The sequence below is a fragment of the Gigantopelta aegis genome, chromosome 1, assembly GCF_016097555.1.
Source record: "Gigantopelta aegis isolate Gae_Host chromosome 1, Gae_host_genome, whole genome shotgun sequence".
In the NCBI taxonomy this organism is placed as follows: Eukaryota; Metazoa; Mollusca; class Gastropoda; order Neomphalida; family Peltospiridae; genus Gigantopelta; species Gigantopelta aegis.
In genome coordinates, this window is record NC_054699.1 from 36,919,690 (window position 1) to 36,944,840 (window position 25,151).

General features: G+C 38.0%; 1 protein-coding gene across 3 annotated transcripts in view; it reads left to right on the forward strand.

Annotated features, from left to right (window-relative positions):
• Positions 1–24,067, forward strand: part of LOC121374487 (RNA binding motif protein, X-linked-like-1) — a 38,726-nt gene extending 14,659 nt beyond the window's left edge. The window contains exons 6-11 of one of the 3 annotated variants that reach the window (XM_041501594.1): positions 1,345–1,459; positions 6,307–6,414; positions 8,681–8,878; positions 14,580–14,677; positions 17,082–17,117; positions 23,409–24,067. In XM_041501594.1, the coding sequence (XP_041357528.1) occupies positions 1,345–1,459; positions 6,307–6,414; positions 8,681–8,878; positions 14,580–14,677; positions 17,082–17,117; positions 23,409–23,629 (776 nt within the window). In that variant the 3' untranslated portion in view covers positions 23,630–24,067. Of the gene's footprint in view, positions 1–1,344; positions 1,460–6,306; positions 6,415–8,680; positions 8,879–14,576; positions 14,678–17,081; positions 17,118–23,408 lie in introns of all 3 variants that reach the window. The other 2 variants (XM_041501587.1, XM_041501603.1) reach the window with 2 other exon arrangements.
• The last annotated feature ends 1,084 nt before the right edge of the window (positions 24,068–25,151 follow it).

The following is a 25,151-nucleotide window of genomic DNA, read 5'->3' on the forward strand; positions in this document are numbered from 1 at the left end:
CCCGGTTAATTGCACATAATCGAGCAGCACCGAGGGTATGCAAATAAGCGGGTTTTACTGTATATATATATATATATATATACACAGTGGACTCTGTCTAAACCGGATTCTGTGTAATCTGGATCTCTGCATAAACCGGTCCATTTCTAAAGCCCTGTGCAGCTACTGTTTATCTCTTAAATAAATCTCTGCCTAATCCATATTCTGTCTACTCCGGACTCTGGATCAAAAATCAAGAACGAAAGAACTGTTCATGCATTAATTACTTCTGTCTACACTGGACTGGAATTTGACTGAACGACGGGCTGCGTAATTAGTTGAACAATGATCGTCAATTGCCGAGTAATCAGGACGCCGTCGCAAGATCAAATACAAAATATAATCACACTCGTGTGAAGTTTTTTGTTATTGCGGTAGGTCGTTAGATCTGGATTTTGTATTCAAATAATTTTGTATGTATGAATAAATAATGTTTTAGGAAATACAATGAAATTTAACCTAGTACAAATATTAGAACGACCAGAAACACGTTTAATATGCAGCCACTAATATTTTATGCAGAAAAATATATTTGATATGTAGTTACAATCGTTAAAAAGTCTGTTAGTGGATAACATCTTAAAAATTGCAGCGAACTCAGGAATGTCCCTTTAAGTATATTTTTTTATGTCTGTGAAATAATCTATTGCAAGTCTGGCTTGTATGACTGTGTTTCCCAACCATCCATGGGTTCAAATGCCATTGTTGATCGCGAGTTGTCGATCATTCAAGAACCATAACTCTGTCTAAACCGGTCCTCTATGTAAACCGGACTATTTCGATGGTACGAAGTGAGTCCGGTTTAGACAACAGAGTCCACTATATATATATATATATATATATATATATATATATATATATATATATATATATATATATATATATATACCCTCTTCCATAGACAGGGCAGTACATACCACATGTACCAGTTGTGGCTCTTGCTAAGATGGGGGAAAAATACTCGATATTGAGATACAATGAGTAACTTTTTGCTATTATACAGATTATTTTATTTGATCAGATAGTGAAAATAGGATTTCATTAAATAAAACTGATTATGGAAGGGACAAAAAAAATGTATGTGTATTTTGAATTAAATGTGAATGTATTGATGTACATGGCAATCACAAATTTTGTACCAAAAATATATAAATTCAATATAAGTGACAAACAATTCTTACAAGTCATTGGGGGTGTTGTTGCTATGGTAACAAGTTGATGTGTATGTGGGGGGTTTTAAGGCAAATTGTTGAAATATTGTTGCTTTGGTAACAGTATATTGATGTGTGTGTGTGTGTTTTACAGGTGATCGGCGAGACGACAGGAACGGTTACCGTGACAGGAGTTACTCCCCCCGTCCACGGGATCTGTACCCACCGTCCCCCCCATTGAGAGACACGGGACGTGGCCTCCTTGATGGGTGAGAAACGTTAGGATGTTCATTAAACATACAGCAGGTGGTGTGGGCACTGAGTTTATATAGAATGCTTTCCATATCACTTGCTGATTATTGTATACATCCGTGCATTATACTACGTGCTAGAAATAATGCATGTGGTTGAAGGAACTGTTTTAGTGAAAAGTCCTTTTCAGTAAAAGGACACCGCTAGAGCACATTGATTTATAACCATTGGTTATTGGATGTCAAACATGTATAAATTTTGAGAAATAGTCTTAGAGAGGAAACCAGCTACATTTTTCCATTAGTAAAAAGGGGTCTTTTATATGCACCATCCCACAGACAGGATATCACATGCCATGGCCTTTGATACACAAGTTAGTCCTTTTCAGTAAGGAAGTAACTGTTTCTTAGTGTTTTACACAATTTAGGGGCCATTGAAAATTACAGACTTTTTCACAAAGTGTACAAAACCTTTCTAGAACGTAACATTTGAATGTCTAGTTCATCTAATGTCAAAGTCAGTGTTATCCCCATCACCCATGCTTTGTTGTTGGCTGTGGTTATTTATTGTGGATGTTGAGCTTGTCCATGTTATGTGATGTAAGACGCTGTGCTCGTGATGTCAAAGTCAGTGTTATCCCCATCACCCATGCTTTGTTGTTGGCTGTGGTTATTTATTGTGGATGTTGAGCTTGTCCATGTTATGTGATGTAAGACGCTGTGCTCGTGATGTCAAAGTCAGTGTTATCCCCATCACCCATGCTTTGTTGTTGGCTGTGGTTATTTATTGTGGATGTTGAGCTTGTCCATGTTATGTGATGTAAGACGCTGTGCTCGTGATGTCAAAGTCAGTGTTATCCCCATCACCCATGCTTTGTTGTTGGCTGTGGTTATTTATTGTGGATGTTGAGCTTGTCCATGTTATGTGATGTAAGACGCTGTGCTCGTGATGTCAAAGTCAGTGTTATCCCCATCACCCATGCTTTGTTGTTGGCTGTGGTTATTTATTGTGGATGTTGAGCTTGTCCATGTTATGTGATGTAAGACGCTGTGCTCGTGATGTCAAAGTCAGTGTTATCCTCATCACCCATGCTTTGTTGTTGGCTGTGGTTATTTATTGTGGATGTTGAGGTTGTCCATGTTATGTGATGTAAGACGCTGTGCTCGTGATGTCAAAGTCAGTGTTATCCTCATCACCCATGCTTTGTTGTTGGCTGTGGTTATTTATTGTGGATGTTGAGGTTGTCCATGTTATGTGATGTAAGACACTGTGCTCGTGATGTCAAAGTCAGTGTTATCCCCATCACCCATGCTTTGTTGTTGGCTGTGGTTATTTATTGTGGATGTTGAGGTTGTCCATGTTATGTGATGTAAGACGCTGTGCTCGTGATGTCAAAGTCCGTGTTATCCCCATCACCCATGCTTTGTTGTTGGCTGTGGTTATTTATTGTGGATGTTGAGCTTGTCCATGTTATGTGATGTAAGACGCTGTGCTCGTGATGTCAAAGTCAGTGTTATCCCCATCACCCATGCTTTGTTGTTGGCTGTGGTTATTTATTGTGGATGTTGAGGTTGTCCATGTTATGTGATGTAAGACGCTGTGCTCGTGATGTCAAAGTCAGTGTTATCCCCATCACCCATGCTTTGTTGTTGGCTGTGGTTATTTATTGTGGATGTTGAGGTTGTCCATGTTATGTGATGTAAGACGCTGTGCTCGTGATGTCAAAGTCAGTGTTATCCCCATCACCCATGCTTTGTTGTTGGCTGTGGTTATTTATTGTGGATGTTGAGCTTGTCCATGTTATGTGATGTAAGACGCTGTGCTCGTGATGTCAAAGTCAGTGTTATCCCCATCACCCATGCTTTGTTGTTGGCTGTGGTTATTTATTGTGGATGTTGAGGGTGTCCATGTTATGTGATGTAAGACGCTGTGCTCGTGATGTCAAAGTCAGTGTTATCCCCATCACCCATGCTTTGTTGTTGGCTGTGGTTATTTATTGTGGATGTTGAGGTTGTCCATGTTATGTGATGTAAGACGCTGTGCTCGTGATATCAAAGTCAGTGTTATCCCCATCACCCATGCTTTGTTGTTGGCTGTGGTTATTTATTGTGGATGTTGAGGTTGTCCATGTTATGTGATGTAAGACGCTGTGCTCGTGATGTCTGTGATGTGATACCATTGACAGTCTGTGATGTGATAACCTCAGCTGTATATGGGTCAGTCCATCTCAAATCAACCAATTTTTAATGTCGCCCGCACTAATTCACTTGAAATTTGTATAAAATATTACTTGGTCATCCACATGAATAAATCCAAAATTTGTATTGAAAGTAGTTTTTGAGAAATTGTAAAACGTACCTCGAAAATGGCATTCTAATTTTTGTGCTATGTTTCAAGTCCCTTTATCTCAGGAACTAATATATACAGGGACATGAAATTTTCTCTGAGCACTGAAGATTATGAAGGTCTGATAGTCAGGTCAGACTAGTAGTTTGCTGAATGCCTAGAGAAAACTAAAACAAATTTTTAAATTCCATGTTATCTTATGAGCGGCCATTTTTCAGACATTAAAACACTGTTACATTCATTACACACATTTAACTCCCCCCTCCCCTCTTTTTTTTGTGTCAAGTCCACATTATTTGCTGTATAAATCTTAAATATTACACCTATATAGTGATACATTATGGAACAACATCCTTCTGAAATTGGAAAACAGTTGTTTTGTGGTCATTTTCAGTTTAAAAAACGTCATTGTGGGTATTCTTTAAAAATCCTTAAAAATGGTCTCATTTTATAACTAATGGTATGTAGTTTATGTGTATCAAATTTCATTATCCTTATAAAGTCCTCGGAAAATTTATTTTTTGAATTATGCATGCTTTTACCATTCACAGCTTTCAGTATGACAACAGGAAACTACCAGTCTGCTATATATCAGACCTTTATAACCTTTTTAGTGCCCATACAAAATTTCATGTCTCTGTATAGTATTTCCTGAGATAACTGGACTTGAAATATTGCACCAAAATTATAATGGCCATTTTCTCAAAAAATACTTTGAATACAGAGCCCATTTTTCAGATTTAAGGTATATTTGGTTAAGTGAATCTGAAACCAAAGTGCATGGGGCATTTGTTGATTTGAATAGAATGACCCTTTGTGATACTCGTGACAGTCTGATGTGATAACATCAGCTGTATTTTATACTCGTGACAGTCTGTGATGTGATAACCTCAGCTGTATGTGATACTCGTGACAGTCTGTGATGTGATAACCTTAGCTGTGTATGTGATACCCATGACAGTCTGTGAGTTGATAACCTCAGCAGGGGTGTAGAAATTGAAAATATATATATATACTGTTACACCTTTTGTTACAACTTAAAGTTTCACGCTATATTTAATTATAAAAACATTACGGATACTTGGTAAGTTATCAACACCACGTGGCAAACGAACGAAATCAAACCCCAAACCTTGATTGACAAATCAATACATGTTGAAATATTCTGATCAAGACTACGTTATTCACATTTCTGTCATATAGATATACAAAATTCAAGTGACATTCCGCAAGTGTTTAATAGAAGAATCTATTCAAAACACACCAGCAACATACTTTCATCATAAACAAATAATTTTTAGGAACTATTGACCGTTAACAGGTGCTTTTTCCTGGGAATTAGGCTAAATCAGAACCACTATCAAAACAGAACCATTTTTGTTGGTGAAAACGAAACCCGATTTAACTATAATGGCACCTCAGAGTAATGGCGAAAATGATACCCTTTCTGGGTTTTTTCTCTTTTTTTTAAAATTGTAACAGCACTTCAGTGTATTGGTGAAATTGATTGCATTTCACCGACTTCTAGCTAGCTGCTAATACTTCTTTCTATCTCCCCTATATAGACATAAAAAAAAAAAAATTAATATAGCTGTTGTTTAATTGAAGATATCATCACTCCCAACTTGTAATAATACCATTTTTAGTCATACATGTTTTTAATTTATAGTTCCATTTTAACCATATAGCCATAGATTGTGGTGCCGTTTCAGCCAATGCATGGTTCTGTTTTGTCCAATTTGGTTCCATTTTCTTTTGGGGCTTTTCGGCATGGTTCCGTTTTCACTATAGACCATTTCTGGAATGTCTTATTTGCACTGTTCGGAACTCAGTGCATGTATTGTGTATTTCGACACCTTCTGAACCGTTTGTTTGGATGTTTTGGAATTCTTGCATGGGTGATGCGGAGTCACGGATTCAATGCAAAAAAAATTATATAATAATAATAAAATTATAATACATCAGAATAAGATAGATAGATCCCCCATTGGACTGGTAGTTGCATTTTTTAACTCGTCCATCAGAATTTTTACTCTCATTTGGCAAGCAGGTACATACTTTCTGCACCCCTGCTCAGCTGTGTATGTGATAATCATGATGGTCTGTTATGTGATAACCTCAGCTGTGTATGTGATACCCATGACTCGTTACGGTCTGTGATGTGATAACCTCAGCTGTGTATGTGATACTCATGACAGTCTATGATGTCATAACCATGACAGTCTGTGATGTCATAACTTTGTTTGTGTATGTGATACCCATGATGGTCTGTGATGTCATAAACTCAGCTGTGTATGTGATGCCCATGACAGTCTGTGTATGTGATAACCTCAGCTGTGTATGTGATGCCCATGACAGTCTGTGTTGTGATAACCTCAGCTGTGTATGTGATACCCATAACAGTCTGTGATGTTGTAGAGTAGCTGCTGATTGATACCGCTGCTTGTACGTTAACCATGCAGCTTGTTGCCATGGCGCTTGTTTCTGTGCTGCATGACGAGTGTTGTTTTTGTTTCAGTCGCGGTCCCACGTCACGCTCCAGAGATTATGGCTCGCATGATTTCCGTGATCAGAGCCGCGATTATTCTTTTACAAGAGACTATAGTCCGGAGCCGGCCCGATCAAGGTTGGTTCTCCCTTTCAGTGTGGTTTTAGTGACACTCCAGAAACAGGGCTCGAAGTTAACCACCGGCACTGACGGCAATTGCCGTTGAGATATAAATTGACGTAGGTAGAGAACATCACCGATGGCACAAAAGTAAAGCTCCTAAATAATGGCACAATGTATACACCTGGTATACATTATCTGCCAATATTTAACATTTGCACATTTGAAATATGTTTACATACAGCAAAATAGTTTTACAGTCATGTTTATTTGCTGCAAATGTTACTTCAAAACAAATTGCCATAGGCAGGCTCAAAATTGCTGTCGGTGGGCTGTTTAACCCATGGCAATTCATTTAAAAATTGCCGTGGGAGACAACTTCTTAAGTTCAAGCCCTGGAGAAGCAAAGCTTTTTAAATGTTTTGTTTAACAGAAGATCATTAGAATTTGAAGGGATTTATTTTCATGTAATTTGTTTCAAGTTGAAATGGTGAAGTTAAAACATTTATAAGATATATTGTAATAGAAAAAATTATTAATTCAATAAACGTGACAGATAAGACTGGCATTTTGTCCGAAACACCTTCTATTTAGTTGTAGGTTTTCCCCACAAATTATTACATGGGTGGTGGTATGGGAAGCAACCCAGTTATTTGTTATTAAAATAAATATATATATATATATATATAGATTGTGTTAATGCATGGTGGGTTTTGAAAGATTTATTTTTGTTTTATGCATGATGAGTTTTGTTTGATATATTTGTATTTGTATTATGCATGATATCTTTTGATAGACTTATTTTTGTATAATCCATGGTATGTTCTGCTACTATTAATGTTGCGTTAAAAATATGTTGGTGTGCTTTATATGAAGACTGAAAGTACCCTATGACATAGATTTACAAAAGGTTTCACAATACAATTTGCTAAGCTTGCAGAGCTTCCAGAATTTTTATAAAATCCACTAGCCATGGGATCATTGATGTACTAATACTAGCAACAATTAAAAATTAATTTGCCCTACTTTATTTTCTACGTCAATACAATTTTACTAATAGTAATAATCAGATATGTCACATAAAGAGGGATATAGAGTTTAAAAACACTAAGATTGTGGGGTGTGGGTGGGGTCAGGATATTCATATTTACAAAATAGACTTAAATGCAGCATTTGACAACTCTTTTTTTTCTTCACTAGCCTTCTGGCATGGCAATATTAGTTATTTACTAGCCCAACATTGAATATCACTAGCCATGGGAGTGGAGCTACTATAATCTAGAAGTCTGGCTTGTTTAACTAGTACCTTAGTAGTAACATGTTTTTCTTACTTGCTTTGTATTGAATCTGTTGGAGTTTACTGTTATTTTTGTGACTAAATGTTTTCGACCTTTGAATTAACGACTACAGAATGTCTTATTTTTTTATATTTTACCAGTTTGTCCCTGTATGCATCGTGTGCTTTTGGGATTACACTATATTAATATGTGATGTTTTATTTCAGAGATTACAGTATAATAAGAGTTGATGTTTTATATCAGGGATTACAGTATGATAATAGTTGCTATTTTAGTTTAGGCATTACGGTTTGATAAGCATTGCTATCTTATTCCGGGGATTACAGTATGATGAGTTATTATTTCAGGGATTACAGCCTGATAAGAGTTTTGTTATTTCAGGGATTACGGTGTGATAAAGAGTTGTTTTATTTCAGGGATTACTGTCTCATAAGAGTTGTTTTATTTCAGGGATTACGGTCTCATAAGAGTTGTGTTATTTCAGGGATTACTGTCTCATAAGAGTTGTGTTATTTCAGGGATTACGGTCTCATAAGAGTTGTGTTATTTCAGGGATTACTGTCTCATAAGAGTTGTTTTATTTTAGGGATATCGGTCTCATAAGAGTTGGTTTTATTTCAGGGATTACGGTGTGATAAGAGTTGATGTTTTATTTCAGGGATTACTGTCTCATAAGAGTTGATGTTTTATTTCAGGGATTACTGTCTCATAAGAGTTGATGTTTCACTTCAGGGATTACTGTCTCATAAGAGTTGATGTTTAATTTCAGGGATTAGTATCATAAGAGTTGTTTTATTTTGGGGATTACGGTCTGATAAGAGTTGACGTTTTATTTCAGGGATTACGGTCTGATAAGAGTTGACGTTTTATTTCAGGGATTACGGTCTGATAAGAATTGATGTTTTATTTCAGGGATTACGGTATGATAAGAGTTGATGTTTTATTTCAGGGATTACGGTCTGATAAGAGTTGATGTTTTATTTCAGGGATTACGGTATGATACGAGATGACCGAGGCCGGGACTCATTCTCGCGTTCTGGGGGAGACTACATCCCAACAAGGGGAAGCGACCTGGGAGGATCGCGAGACATAGGCCGAGACTACCCGTCTTCACGGGACTACGGTCCCCCAACACGGGACTATCTCCGAGAAAGAGAACCGATTCCACGAGAATATTCCTCCAGGTGAGAAGACGTCTCAGGTTAAAAGGGTGGGATGTAACCCAGTGGTGAAGTACTCGATGTGTTGTTGGTCTAGGATCGATCCCTGTCAATGGGCTCATTTGGCTATTTCTTGTTCCAGCCAGTACACTACAACTGGTATACTAAAGGCTGTGGTATGTGCTATTCTGTCTGTGGGATGGTGCATATAAAAGATCCCTTGCTACTAATAGAAAAATGTAGTGGGTTTCCTTTCTAAGACAATATGTCAGAATTACCAAATGTTTGACATCCAGTAACTGATGATTAATAAATCAATGTGCTCTAGTGGTGTCATTAAACAAAACAAACTTCAGCTTTTAACTTTGGTGGCTGTGTTTATTCATTGTTAGTAAGTCAGCCCATAGGATTTGAAAGTTCATGGGAAACACTTTTACAGTTCCGTGCCATGTGATCATGAGAACCCATCGGAAACTGATTTTAGGTTCCGTGAAAACAAGTCATGTGAACCCATTTTTAATACCATTGATTTCAGAGCCACAAATATTCTTTTTATGACCATATCCAACTATTGTGACAGATGTGCGATCCACAGTTGTGCATATGTATTCAAAAAGCCAGCAGTAATCTTTATTGTTCACTTTATTGGTAAATACTTCGATCTCTATCACTGTGTCACTGACAGATTGCACATCAGTTTTTGAAAATCATAGAGACAGTCGAGTCTGCTGTTGCTACCCGATTATGCACTGCAAAAATCTGTGCAAAGAGAAACATTTTCAAAAACAATATAAAGTTGATTTTTGACATACCCTCTCCATTATAGTATAATTTATGCGCATGCTGTTGTGATTTTGACAGCTAAATAAAAATAATAGTTTAGGCCTATGTCATTTCCTTCCATAATGAAACCACAGGAAATAGTGGGGCCTATTTGATTGTCACCTTCAGTACTCTAGCACATACTGTGACTTCAGTGACAGTAGTCACAAGGTTAAATATTTTCTACAAAATTTTATTTGAATTTAAATAATATTTCTTGTCCCCTATATTTAATAAATACACTACAAATAATTAGTGTCAGTGATTTTGGTTCAAATGTGTAATTTACATATGAATTTATAAATATACGTATACGAGTCGGCCTTCATGTGGAAGTGGGGATGGGCTTGTATGCAGAGTGCGTTTGCATGTGTACAATGGGAAGGGCTGATGCGGTTGCCATCAGGCTATTCCTGGGTTGCGTTTGATTTAAGCATATGTTGGAACTCTGATTTGGGTTTACCTGAACCGGAACACTCAGAAGTTTGGTTAACAAAACTATCCCGAATCGGGTCTTGTGATTGTGTTGAACACTCTCCAGTAGTGTAATATCAGAAAGATAAACAAATTTAAATAATTATATATATATATATATGTATATGTATGTGTATGTGTATGTGTATGTGTATGTGTATGTGTATGTGTATGTGTATGTGTATGTGTATGTGTATGTGTATGTATATATACAGTCGAGACTGGTCTAATGGCTTCCTGTATGTAACGGTCACCTGCTCATAACGGCCACCTTAAATCCCACCCACAGTATTTCCTTCTTTATTTTTTCTGTATATAATAGCCACCTCTTCAATGCAGCCAGCTGCCACTATTGTTTTTACCAGACTGAATGGTTGAACCTGCTATAAACGGCCACAAAAATACAATAACCACTATTGTTTGTCCAAAATGGACAGTTGTACTTGCCATAATGGTCACAAGTTATATATACTACTCAAAAGAATTTAAGGGTCAGACGATATTTTCGACATTATTTTCTGAATGTCAATTATATTAGCTAGACCATAATGTCACGCATGGTATTGTTCCATTTTGACGAAAGTGGGTCTAAGCAACCCATAAATGAATTAAAATCCACTGTCATTGACACTGTCGACTAGTTCTAATGGCGAAAACATGCTTACATTTGCACGTAAATTAGGGCGAAAGCGAAAGGTCTGCTAAGTGCCCATAACTTGCTTTTTCACAAAGCGCTTCATTTGCACGCTTTGCATGTGTATTCCATGTTCCCAATGCTGAATTTCTGTATAATTGGAGCTTGCGTTCGTGTACGGTGCACACTCCAAATTCGACAATGGTACGACGTCAACTGACTATCGAAGATCGAGGAAGGGCTATTGCTTGGCTTCAGGATGGCAATACGCAAAGAAATGTTGCTCTAAGACTTGGTGTCAGTCAGAGTGTCGTTGGCCGACTGTGGCAACGGTACCAAGCAACGAATTCTGTTCGAAATCGTCCACGTTCGGGAAGACACCGAAGCACTACAAATAGAGAGGACCGCTACATCACCAATATGGCTCTACGTCAACGCACAACCACTGCACGCTGATTACGTGACAATCTGCGGACTGCGACTGGAACTCGAGTGTCTGATCAAACCATACGCAATCGTCTGAGAGCCAATAATCTACGCTGCCGTCGCCAGGCTGTTCGACCACCACTCCTACCACGTCACAGAACGGCCAGACGTCACTGGTGCACGCTTCATCTGCGGTGGCAACGTGTTCAGTGGGGTCGAGTGATGTTCACTGATGAGTCCAGGTTTAGTCTCCAGTTCAACGACGGTCGGGTTCGTGTCTACAGACGTCCTGGGGAGCGCTTCACTGACGTTAACGTTAGACAACGTCACCGGTTCGGTGGTGGCAGCGTCATGGTGTGGGGCGGCATCTCTATCCACCACAGGACCCCCCTCTATGTGGTGGATGGCAATCTGAATGGAATCCGCTATCTGAATGAGATTATCCGGCCGTTGGTTCTCCCAGGGGCCGTTGGTTCTCCCAGGCCTTCAGCAGATTGGCGGCGGGGCAGTTCTGCAGGATGACAATGCCAGACCCCACCGCGCCAGGGTGGTAACGGACTTTCTCAGACAACAAGGTATCGCCAGGATGGATTGGCCAGCATATTCGCCTGATTTGGCCCCAATAGAGAACGCCTGGGACGAATTAGGCAGAAGAGTTCGGGATAACCATGCCCCTCCGGCCAACCTTCATGATCTGGGTCAACTTCTTATGGCAGAGTAGCAGGCCATTCCCCAAGAGTTCTTCAGACGTCTGATCAACAGCTTGAGGCAACGATGTGTCGAGTGTATTCGCGCCAGGGGTGGATTCACACACTATTAAACGAATGTTCTAATGTGTAAAATCCATGTTTAACAACCTTCAACTTTGACAGCATGTCATGTGACTTTCTTGTATACAGTGACGTTTATTTGTGGTTTTTGTAAATATGGAACAATAAAAAAAATTTTTGGTGTAGTTTACATCATCAATCTAATACACTCTGATTTTTTACCTTTAAATTCTTTTGAGTAGTATACATATATTGACCTGTTCCAGACAAAATATAAAGTTATTGTTTTGCTTAAGTTGAAACAATGCGTCATTAATCATATTTGCATCTTATATCGGTATGATATGGTCGGTAATATAATTTGCAAGGCGACTTCTCATTTGTTGAAGTAAGGCTTGCATTGAACTTAAATATGTATATTCTCACCTATTGACTCTGATATGTAGTGTATTGCAAGGTGTGTGATTTCTGCTAGTTAGACAGGCAATTGCGACAGTATGCAAGGGTGTTTGTTCAGCCATTACACAATGACAAACTGACCCTTTTGTTATGTAGAATGATTTCTTACCTGCAACCTTCTGCGTTATCGTGCACTAATTTAAGAGGTAACAGAATGCAATGGAAAGCAATCAACGGTAAATTACTTTTCCCAAAAAGTGTGTTAAGTGTCTTTTAACAAAACATTAAATATTTGCTTTGTATAACATTTTCTTTGAATAACATTTTTATGTAATAAAAAATGTTTTTCTCTAAATATTTTTGTGACGACTGTTGATACTTTATGCACCAGTTTAGTAATGTGGTTTTTTTATATATAGTAATTTATTTTGTATGTATTTTCCTTTACCTGTCCATAATGGCCACTTTTGCCAGATCCCATGAGTGTCCGTTATATACAGGTTCGACTGTGTGTGTGTGTGTGTGTGTGTGTGTGTGTGTGCTGTGCTGTGCTGTGGTGTGTGTGTGTGTGTGCTGTGCTGTGGCTGTGCTGTGGTGTGTTTGTGTGTGTGGTGTGTGTCTGTGTGTGTGTGTGTGTGTGTGTGTGTCATTGCCTGTTGCTTTCTTCTGCCTTTTTCTTTCGGCCAGAACACCAGTTTTCCTTTTTAAAATAGAATTAATCTGAGAACGTCCTACACCAAAATGATCGGCGATCTTTCGCGCACTTAAATTACTTTTCTCAGATTTGTTAATAATGTCGATTTTCTGTTCTGGCGTTAAAGCAGTACGATTTTTCAGTGGCATTTTGCATGCAAACCTATTCGTTAATACATTTCGCAAACATTGATATTGACTTGCAGAAGATATTTTGTTTAGTTGAACGTTATTACCCATGTGGCATGTTTAACTCATTTGTTTGTTTCATGTCACTGCAAATCCTTCAATTGAGTATACTGTTGATTACAGCTGAATAAGATCATGAGTCATTAAATAATCCTAACACGGGGTATCTTTAATGACCGCCGCCTTCAGCAGTTCATGTTTATTTACCAATCATGTCTGGCTAGAAACAATCAGATACCTCATTTGTTTTGTTTCACGAGACTCAACAGAGTGATCATACATACAGGTGACATTATGTACAGCCAATTGGAAGTCGTCTACTGTTCAATGAGGATGCTGAGAACCAATCGAATTACACCACCAGTAACTGCGTGTCACGGAAGTTATTGAGTGCCCGTTTGTTTTTCAGTTATAATCAGAGAATTACAATGGAACTTTACTTTGACGAAAAATAAACCCAAAGCTACAGACATGGCCACATAAACACATTTAATTTATAATTTTTAAGATGATTGAAAAAGTAAAGACATAACCAGGGAAAAAAATAACCCCAAAAACGTCTTCACGACGATCATCTTGTGACCGTTAAGCAGGTTCAACCTGTGATTTTGGGTGAAAAATAGTGACCGCTGACCATTATGGTCAGGTGACAGTTATGTACAGGTCAAATAAGGAAGGAAATGCATTGTGGGGATTTATAGTGGCCGTTATAGGCAGGTGACCGTTATGTACAGGTGACCATTAGACCAGGTTCGACTGTATATATATTAATTTCCTTGAATAGTCATACCCGATATAATAATTATAGGATATTAATTAAATGAGCTTTCATTTCGTATCGATGTTTATGTCCTGAGTGAAATCATTTTCAATTGTCATAGGCTTTAGCAAGTGACAATAAAAACTATTTCACGAGGAACATAAACATGGTATGACATGGTAGTGAGTTTAATATTTACTGTTTATTATCCATAATGGATTTTAATTTATACATCACTGAACTTGTCCTCTATCCTGTCCTCTCTACCAAGTGTCAAAATAACCATATGTTAGACACCAAATAGCCGCTGTTTAAGATGTGTTGAGGTGTCGTTAATGTTAGCCAAACATTCCTGTCCTCTCTACCAAGTGTCAAAATAACCATATGTTAGACACCAAATAGCCGCTGTTTAAGATGTGTTGAGGTGTCGTTAATGTTAGCCAAACATTCCTGTCCTCTCTACCAAGTGTCAAAATAACCATATGTTAGACACCAAATAGCCGCTGTTTAAGATGTGTTGAGGTGTCGTTAACCAAACATTTGTTTTCTGTCCAGAAGCATGGGGAGAGGAGGCAGTGGAGGAGTGAGGTATTCCGGCCGCGATGAGATGGACAGTCGCGGTCCTCCCAGAGAATACAGCACACGCAGTTATGAAGGTGACCAGTTCTCTTTTACACCATTCATCTAAATAATGTCATCAATGCACCACATTTTTCACTATACTTGTGTATGTAAAGGTTTTTGTTGTCAAATATTGTAATCTGATGTTTATTAGTTCTCTACCAGTCCGGTCCAAGCAGAGGGGACTATAGGTTTCATCTCTATTTGTATGTCTGTCTGTCTGACTGTCTGTCCCACATAGTTTTCCAGATGTATTTTTTAACAATGGCTTGAGATATTGATCTGCAATTTTGTGTATAGCTTTAACATGTACTGTTACAGATCAAGTTTGACTTTCATGGCGACTTACTAATTTTTGAGTTATGGCCCTCAAACTTAGGACTTTTTTCTCCTTTGTTTTTGCAATGCCTGAAGATACTGAGATGAAATTTTGTGTATAGCTTTATCATGTACTGTTACAGATTAAGTTTACTCATTTTTCACAGAGTTATGGCTCTTGAATTTATGAGAAATGACCATTTGTTGGGCCCGGAAGTGGACATGTATTGCTCTAGCCATACTCGCAGAATGCTTGTTTTCACTATATTGCTTTATGTATAGTTTTTCATGGTAAAGTAACATGGTCTGATGTTCTGTTGATGCAATTACACACAGGCTCTGTGCTTGCACTTTTTCTACAATTGCATTATAATAGTTTGATTCCATTGTTTCGATCTACACTATATCATCATTTTGATCTACATTTCACTATTATTTTGGTCTAAAATTTATTGTTTTATCAGCACTGTACTGTTTGATCCGCAAGCTAAACTATCATTATTTTGATCTACACGTTCCATTCTTTTAATCTACACTTTACCATCATTTTAATCAGAAGTTTACTACATGTATTAGTCCCCTACTGGTCCAACCAGAGGGGACTATAGCTTTCATCTCCATCCGTCTCTCCATCCATCCATCTGTCCCACATATAGTTTTTAGGAAAAAAAATTCATAATGCCTCTATCTATTGAGCTTTATCATGTACTGTTAGAAATCAAGTTTGACGTTCATGGCAATTTACCTATTTTTCACAGTTACGGCCCTTGAATTTAGGAGATATGAAAATTTGTTTTCCAAACTTTTTTGCAATGCCTGAAGATATTGAGATGCAATTTTTGTTTTCAGCTTTATTATGTACTGTTACAGTTCAAGTTTTTCTATCATGGCGATTTACCCATTTTTATACGCCCATCTGTGGGTCGTATTATGGTATGGCGTCCATCTGTCCGTCCGTCTGTTAACGTTTTCTTGTCCAGACCATATCTTGCATACACATGCATACAGGACCATCAAACCTCACATGTAGGAACAACTCTGGATAGCGGTGTATCACATACTATTTCTAGGTCACTGTGACCTATTTTTCAGTCTACTGCACATAACAGTAAATACTTGTCCGGACCATATCTTGCATACAGGACCATCAAACCTCACACTTAACATCAACTTCGGATGGTGGTGTGTCAAATACTATTACTAGGTCACTGTGACCTACTTTTTACGGTTTACTGCACATGACAGTAATTCCTTGTCCGGACCATATCTTGCATACAGATGCATACAGGACCATCAAACCTCACATGTAGAAACAACATGGGATGGTGGTGTGTTGTGTACTATTACTAGGTCACTGTGACCTACTTTTCACAGTTTACTGAGCACACATAACAGTAATTCCTTGTCTGGACCATATCTTGCATACAGGACCATCAAATCTCACATGTAAGAACAACTTGGGATGGCGGTGTGTCACATATTGTTACTGGGGATGGTGGTTGGTCCAAAATAAACTGTTCATCCATCCCATTGCAATTTCACATAATTACAGTTGAATCATATCCATAACATTTTCATTAATATAGATATGGTTTTTTTTATCAAACTCCTGATGGGCGTATTATGTACTTCACCGGTACTGTTGTTCACGGAGTTATAGCCCTTGAAGTTAAGAGATGAACATTTGTTGTGCTTGGTAAGGGACATGCATTGATTTAGCAGTACTCTCAGAATGCTTGGTTTTTATTTACATTACCTTTATTTTGATCTAGTTGAGATGTGTACTGTATCCTCATTTTGATATTCAATGCTATCGTTTCAATGTACACTGTACTGTCATTTCGATCTACACTTTACCATCATTTCAATCTACACTGTACCGTCATTTTAATCTACACTGTACCGTCATTTCAATCTACACTGTGCCGTCATTTCAATCGACACATTACCTTCATTTCGATTTACACTGTATCGTCAGTTTGATTTTGATCTAACTGTACCATTTTGTTTTTTACAACACTTGTAATAATTGTGTTTTACACTATTCCTCCGTCTTGATGCACTGTCCCAGTTTTAATTAGTTTTGTGTATTAATTTAAGTAATTGTTTTGTAAATTGCAGGTTCTGGCCCTTCCAGAAGAAGTGTTAGTGGTCCTGGTAAGTTAGTCCATTGTAAACATTTGTCATAACATGCTTTATTTGCAGACTTAATGAACGAAATTGGCTACGTATTTATAAACTCAAAACAAGAATAGAACTGGAAACAACAATATTTTTCTTGGTTTCAAGCTTCATTGAAATTGTTATGTATGCTATACAGATTGTGAAAAGCAGTATGTCATCGAACTGTGTGGTCCGATAAATGGACAAAAGGGCTATCTGACCTGTGTTACTCTCAGTCAGCTGCTCGTCAGCTAGCCATGAAAACAGAATCTACTTGTGAGAGAGCCATCATGTGACCTATGCTATTCAGTCGATTGTCATGTATGTAGGCGATGAAAACAGACTCTTACAAACTGCTGAATGAGTTTAATGCTTTTACCTAGCCTCCTAATCTTTGAACTCCCTTCTTAAGTTGTGGGGGTGGGGGACCCAGCTCGAATGAACTACAACTACTACTTCTTCGAATGCTCAGACAGGGACCTGAGTAGCATAAAACAATTACTGTTGGGCTCTCAGCAAGTTCTCTGTTGAAAGAACAGAACAACCACCAAACAATTACTGTTGGTCTCTCAGCAAGTTCTCTGTTGAAAGAACAGAACGACCACCAAACAATTACTGTTGGGCTCTCAGCAAGTTCTCTGTTGGAAGAACAGAACGACCACCAAACAATTACTATTGGTCTCTCAGCAAGTTCTCTGTTGAAAAAATCGACCACCAAACAATTACTGTTGGTCTCTCAGCAAGTTCTCTGTTGGAACAAATCGACCACCAAACAATTACTGTTGGTCTCTCAGCAAGTTCTCTGTTGGAAGAACAAAACGACCACCAAACAATCATTGCTGGGTTCTCAGCAAGTTCTCTGTTGAAAGAACAAAACGACCACCAAACAATTACTGTTTGTCTCTCAGCAAGTTCTCTGTTGGAACAAATCGACCACCAAACAATTACTGTTGGTCTCTCAGCAAGTTCTCTTTTGGAACAAAATGACCACCAAACAATTACTGTTGGTCTCTCAGCAAGTTCTCTGTTGGAAGAACAAAACGACCACTGGAAATCATTACCCTTCACTTTCATCAACGGTGAAATTAAAACTATTGATGATAAGTCTTTTAAATTAAAGATGAAAAACCTCACAGATTTTATTATCACCCTATCCTGTCCTTGTCCTTTTGAACTGAGGGGATTTGAACCACAAACCCTCAGTACACGGCTCTACCAAATGGAAAATTACTAATAACTACTGCCAGTGGGAGGAGTACTTTATTCCATTACAATATTAACGTCAGGAGAGAAATTCTACTAACAGCTGCTGCCAGTGGGAGCATTTTATCCAATTGCAGGACTTGCCAAGCAGCATTACCCTCAAAATAATCTCCGGTTTGGCTATCAAATATTTTCAGCAGAATTTCACAGCTCATCCAACTGATAGAAACAGTGAAATGAGTCCAATAAACTGATAGAAACAGTGAAATGAGTCCAATAAACTGGCTAAATTGAGATATGATTCCTTCCTATTCAAGTCACAGACCCTGGTTTGAGCCCGTGAAAATAAACGCTAAGTTTGGTTAATCCGAAAACCTGCAACACGGTGGATAGTTTCAATAGAGTAAAATGGAGAAATGCCCTCTAAAAATAGAATAGAGTTCGTCTCCATAACCTTTATGCACAGAGGTAGTGTATCTTCAGAATTGTGAAAAATGTATTTCGAGGCATTACAAATATCAGGATGGCCATAAACACTTCAGATGTATGGAAAAGGATATTTTAAACAACAAAATCTAAGTAATGTCTGATTACAGATATCAAAAATGGCTCTAATAATGAAAAATATGCCATAGCGTTCAAAAACTAGGGTCTGTCACTTTCAGCAGCATTGCACTGAAGAGAACTCTTGTATGGATTGTCAGCCGTTTCACTGCACTGAAGAGAACTCTTGTATGGATTGTCAGCCGTTTCACTGTACTGAAGAGAACTCTTGTATGGATTGTCGGCCGTTTCACTGTACTCTACATCTCTTCAAACTGTCACTTTCAGCAGCATTGCACTGAAGAGAACTCTTGTATGGATTGTCAGCCGTTTCACTACTGAAGAGAACTCTTGTATGGATTGTCAGCCGTTTCACTGTACTTTACATCTCTTCAAACTGTCACTTTCAGCAGCATTGCACTGAAGAGAACTCTGGTATGGATTGTCAGCCGTTTCACTGTACTTTACATCTCTTCAAACTCATTTAGTTGAAATGTAATCTTGTTTCACAACTCATGATCGGATGAAATCAAAATATAACTCTTAATATCTTATAAGCAGCATTACACTTATATAAATCTTGTGTGGAATATGAGATATTTTCAAGTGTACTCCATAGCTCTTCAGATTGGCATAAACGTCAGTGATACATCATACGAATCAAACAGGAATCAGGATGAACTGAAATATGATTCCTTGTATAACAGAATCGGCTTCAACTCATCAAAAGCTGAACTAAGGCCAGTTTATCCTAATGTTTCCAGTTGTTTGCTGCATGTTTTCAGTGGTGAGATCTCCCATTTATTTTCAGCCTAGCCTGACCTGGTAAGAATAAGATCTCCAGTTTTGTTGGGTCATTTTTGACATGCTTCCATCAGAGAACTAACTGTTCAAGCACACCTTTTGTGGATACAACTTCAGAGTTCGCCTGAAAATTCTGTCCAAGACCAGTTATCTCTATTTAAAAAAAAAAAATCATACTTGATAGCAAGAAAACAGTGTGTTCAGGCCATCCTCCTTTCGAAAAACAAATCTTCATGGTTGGTCTTGCTTGTGAAAAACCATCATTATAATTTAATTTTACAGACAACGCTGCTGCTGCTGCTACTTTTTCGCTAACTGAAGTTAGAACACATTTTCACTTTCTCTTGCTTTGTATACAGAATTAAGATCAACTCCTTAAGATATTTTGCATGCAAAAAAAAAAAAAAAGGAGAAGAAATTTTATCTTTAGACAGAATTAATAACAGTTGCAAATCACCAAGAAATTTTGTTGCTGCTTTTTCTTGGGCCAAAGTACAGTGCATTTCCACTCTTCTCTAGCTTTGTATGCCGAGTAAAGATCAACTTCTCACATGATACATTGTATCTTGTATATCAAAACAAAAAGAGCTTCGGGTCATCTATCTATCTTTTGGAAAACTTAGCTTCAAAGCTTGTCTCGCACATAATTAAGATTACATTTTACAAACTCACAAAGTTTGCAAATGTCAATCTGACTTTAGTCTTAAAAACTAAGGAATGGATGGATTTTTTTAACGACAATGTTCAGCATTGACATCGTTTTCAAGCAGTATTATATGGCGTCTTGATTATTTAAACCCAGTTATAATTAGTGTATACATTTGTTCTGTTGAATCGCATATGTGAGAGACAAATGAATGTGAACTTTGTTTTATTTATTAAATACACGTGCCAGGGTGTACAGCACTGTTATGGTGAGCTTCAGCTGATTTATATTATGGCCGTCCTCCGCTTGGCAATCGTGAGTTAGATTGCCTATTGCACCATTGCTTGGTGGTCATACGTCATGTGATGAAGCCCTGGATTCCAATGTAATATTCTGAAATCAATAAATGTCTTCATCATGTAAGGGTCTTGTGATGGCCCAAATTACGCTGTGTCCCCCAATCAATGCTATCGCAGGTCACACAGACGTTTTGTTTCCAAGTGATTATTGGTAAGTGGAGGAAGGCGATTACATATTTAATTAACATGACTTTAGTGCAAATTGGACTTGTTGAAATGTGTGCAGTAGGCTAGTGTGTCTCATCAGCCAGGTAAGCCCAGTCAGTAGTCAAGTGATTTTACAGACATCAGCAACAACAGATGTAGTTTTACAGATGTCAAAAACAAACAGCATTTTACAGACATCAGCAACAACAGATGTAGTTTTACAGATGTCAAAAACAAACAGCATTTTACAGACATCAGCAACAACAGATGTAGTTTTATAGATGTCAAAAACAAACAGCATTTTACAGACATCAGCAACAACAGATGTAGATTTACAGATGTCAAAAACAAACAGCATTTTACAGACATCGGCAACAACAGATGTCTTTTTACAGATGTCAAAAACAAATAGCATTTTACAGACATCGGCAACAACAGATGTCGTTTTACAGATGTCAAAAACAAACAGCATTTTACAGACATCAGCAACAACAGATGTAGTTTTAGCAACAAAGTGTTAGAATTTCTCTTGCATCAGTCTTCTATCTTAACAAAATCTAGGCAAGCTGTAGATCACTCACCTGAAATGGTGCTAGGTGAGTAATGAGGTGAAGTTTCAAATCCAATGTATTAAACATTTACTGAAAGCTGATCAGTTTGCCTCTCCTAAACTGTTCCAGACGACAGTGGACAGGAAATAGAGTGATCGCTCGTCTTCCAGACGACAGTGGACAGGAGCTAGAGTGATCACTCGTCTTTCCTGGCAAATACTGCAGCAAGAAAACGAATTCCATTTCATCTTGACATGCAAGTTTCAAATGGAATGAATGAATTAATGGGAGCTTCACCAAGCCTGTTCTCAGATGAACATACAACCTGATTCAAATCAGCAATAGTAAAGTGAAACTTCGCTAGATGTCCATGGTAAATCAGATTCCCCACAGTTTCAGTTCTATCAATGAATTCTGAAATGGGATGCATTTTTATACCTTAACATTGATTTCTTATCTTGGGGAATGATGCAGCTTATGTTCTGTAGGTGTTTGATTTTAGTTAGTAATTACTATTTGCACCAGACAGGTAGGCCAGATGAAGCAGGGAATAGCCTTAGAAATAGAAACAAGACATAGCCAACAGAAAACAAACAAAAAAGTCAACCGCCGTTCTCAAGGATTGTCTGTTAATTTTATTATCTTCCAACGGGTATGAATAAAAAAATTACGCGCAAACTGTGATGATTGTTTGTTCACACTCAAATGAACATAATAGAAATAACAGACAATCCTTATAATTAAATATGAAACATACTTACTATAAATAACACTGATATATAAGCTGAGATATCACATTGAAGGAGAATTTCACCCTTGGAATCTCCTTAAAACAGTGTATGACATGCGCGCGCACACATACAACGTACATGTACTTAATCTGCTAAATGTCCAACAGCAAAGGAATACACCCAAATCATCTTCATCTGAACTGAAGCCCAAGATTGAATCGGGTACATTTCTTTAAAGCATGTTAGAATGGTTACCTTGGAGACAGTAAGTTGATCAAAGGGCTGGACTGGACTGAACTGAATTATAAGGAGCTGAAATAAGGTAACATCAAGGTCAAGAAATGAAATCAAGTGAACAAACAAATTGGCATTTCGTGGATAAAGTATCCCCCACCCCTTTTAAAAAAAAAAACCCGATGCTGCCTTATGGAATGATGTTTTACGTTTTCTTAAAACTTTTTATAATCATTTCCCCCAATCTTTTGACTGCAGTAGATTTTAGAAGTTCATCACAGCCAAGATACAGGTATCTTCCACCTTCTTGGGTTGAGTGGATGAAATATACAAAAATGCAACCATATGAATGAATTCAGTCAACGATGTTAGTTTCCTTGATGTTTCTGATCTGTCTATAATTATTATTTCAATATTTTTCTGGATGATGGCCATCACAGCCAAGAGGTGTTCTACCCTGGAATCTCCTCGGTAGGTTGACTGGATGAAATATACAACATGCAGCCATGTGGAACGAATCGACCATGTTACGGTTGCTTGATTTGTCTAATTGCTATATAAATTATCTTAAAGTGGTAGACCCTAGTTTGAACAACCTGTGAAGATGGACGCTGAGTTTGGCTAATCTACAAGTTACAATTTAATGAAACAAGAGTCTGTGACGTTAACACAGGGAAATACCCGTAAAAAGTACACTAGAGATCGTCTCCATAACCATTATTTCTCGGAAGCATGTGCATTTTTAAAATACGAAAAATGCATTTTGTGGTATTAGAAACAGCAGGATGACCAGAAACAATAAAGATGTACAGGAATGGATAATCTAATCTTAATTCCAACAATATAAAAAACGGCTGTATTAGTGAAAAATATGCCGTAGTGTTTGAAAACTAGGGTCTGTCACTTTAATATTTTTCAAAATGCCAGCGATCTCAGCCAAGCGATGTTTTCAGGACTCGTCTTCATGGGCCGAGTGGATAAAATAGACAAAAATGCAGCCATGTGGAATGATGTTACTGTTTCTTTTTCTAATCGGTGTATAATTAATCTTTTTGACAACTCACTAGGTTCCAGAGGTCCGCCTTCACAGTCAAGAGGTCCTCCACCTAGGGGACCCCCCTCCATAGGATCGTCTCGCGGCCGAGGTGGTGGCGGGATGAGTGATCGACGGATGGACAGACCTAGCTTCAGCGGATCAAGCAGCCGGCGGCCTGGCCCGTCCCCTTCTAGAGGACCTCCTCCAATGAAACGGTCAAGACTCGACGGACCACCTCCCAGCAGACGCTGATCTCAAATATTTAATTTCAAATCACGAATATTAATATCACATCACAAATATTAATTCCACATCAGAAGAACACCAGTAGTGTCATTTGATAAGAAGGGACAAGGAGTGGTGTGTAATGGTGGACAAATTGTGCAATCGTTAAGCTGGAAGTAGTAGTAAACGCGCTGTTGTGCACCAATGGGGAAATGTTTCAGCTTCTCGTCGAGTGTCGTCAAATTGTAAATGTTTGTTGGTCATGGACAGTGTCATCGTGTGTTGGTAATACACCAAAACGTCGCCACATTTTTTTTTTTTTTTTAAACTGATTTTAGTTGTAATGTACAGTGTTCCATTTCATTAGTTTCTATCATTGTATCATTACCAAGCATTCAGAGGTGCCCGGACGCTTGTACACACCTTTTTATTTGTATTAAAAGTCCTACATGTTATACAACAAAACATTTTATTATTATTATTATCGTAAACTAGCAGAGAAAGAAACCACCAGGCTGGTACTAATTGAAAGTAATTTGTAGACAGTCTTGTCAAAATGGTAGATGTAGATAATTGTTTGATGGTCATCTTACCAAGATTTTTTTATAGTGTAATCTTATAAATTGAGATGTAAACATATTGAACTAACAACACAGATGACCTGAAGAAAATTGTCAATACTGGTTACTAAAAGCTATGCTCTTCACACAAAAATTGTAGTTAAGAGAATTGTAGTAGAATTGTGGCTTTCCTACTCATGCTGCTGCTGCCATTAAAACAGACTGTCAACAAATCGTGCTTTTCGTCCAAATGAATCTGTTAATATCAGGGACTGCAAGAGATGTGTGTTGAAGTAACCAACAAGATGATATAAATCAGTACATCAGATGCAATCCTCACTTTAATAGAGGTTAACATAACTGAGAAAGAGCAAAAAGGTTGTTGATTGCTGCCAATAGGAATTGTAAACTGCGAGCAAGGCATGTCTGCTGTCTTGTCCATGTAGCTCATCAGCTAAAACACCTGAGAGCAGAATCAACTGAATCACAATCACAACAAGCCAGTATGGTTCTCTATTGTTTACCACATCAGTTGAAACAGAATCACAACAAGCCAGTATGGGTCTCTATTGTTTACCTCATCAGTTGAAACAGAATCACAACAAGCCAGTATGGGTCTCTATTTGTTACCACATCGGTTGAAACAGAATCACAACAAACCAGTATGGGGGTCTATTGGTTACCCCATCAGTTGAAACAGAATCACAACAAGTCAGTATGGGTCTCTATTGTTTACCACATCGGTTGAAACAGAATCACAAGAAGCCAGTATGGGTCTTTATTGTTTACCACATCGGTTGAAACAGAATCACAAGAAGCCAGTATGGGTCTCTATTGTTGACCACATCAGTTGAAACAGAATCACAACAAGCCAGTATGGGTCTCTATTGTTGACCACATCGGTTGAAACAGAATCACAACAAGCCAGTATGGGTCTCTATTGTTTACCCCATCAGTTGAAACATAATCACAACAAGCCAGTATGGGTC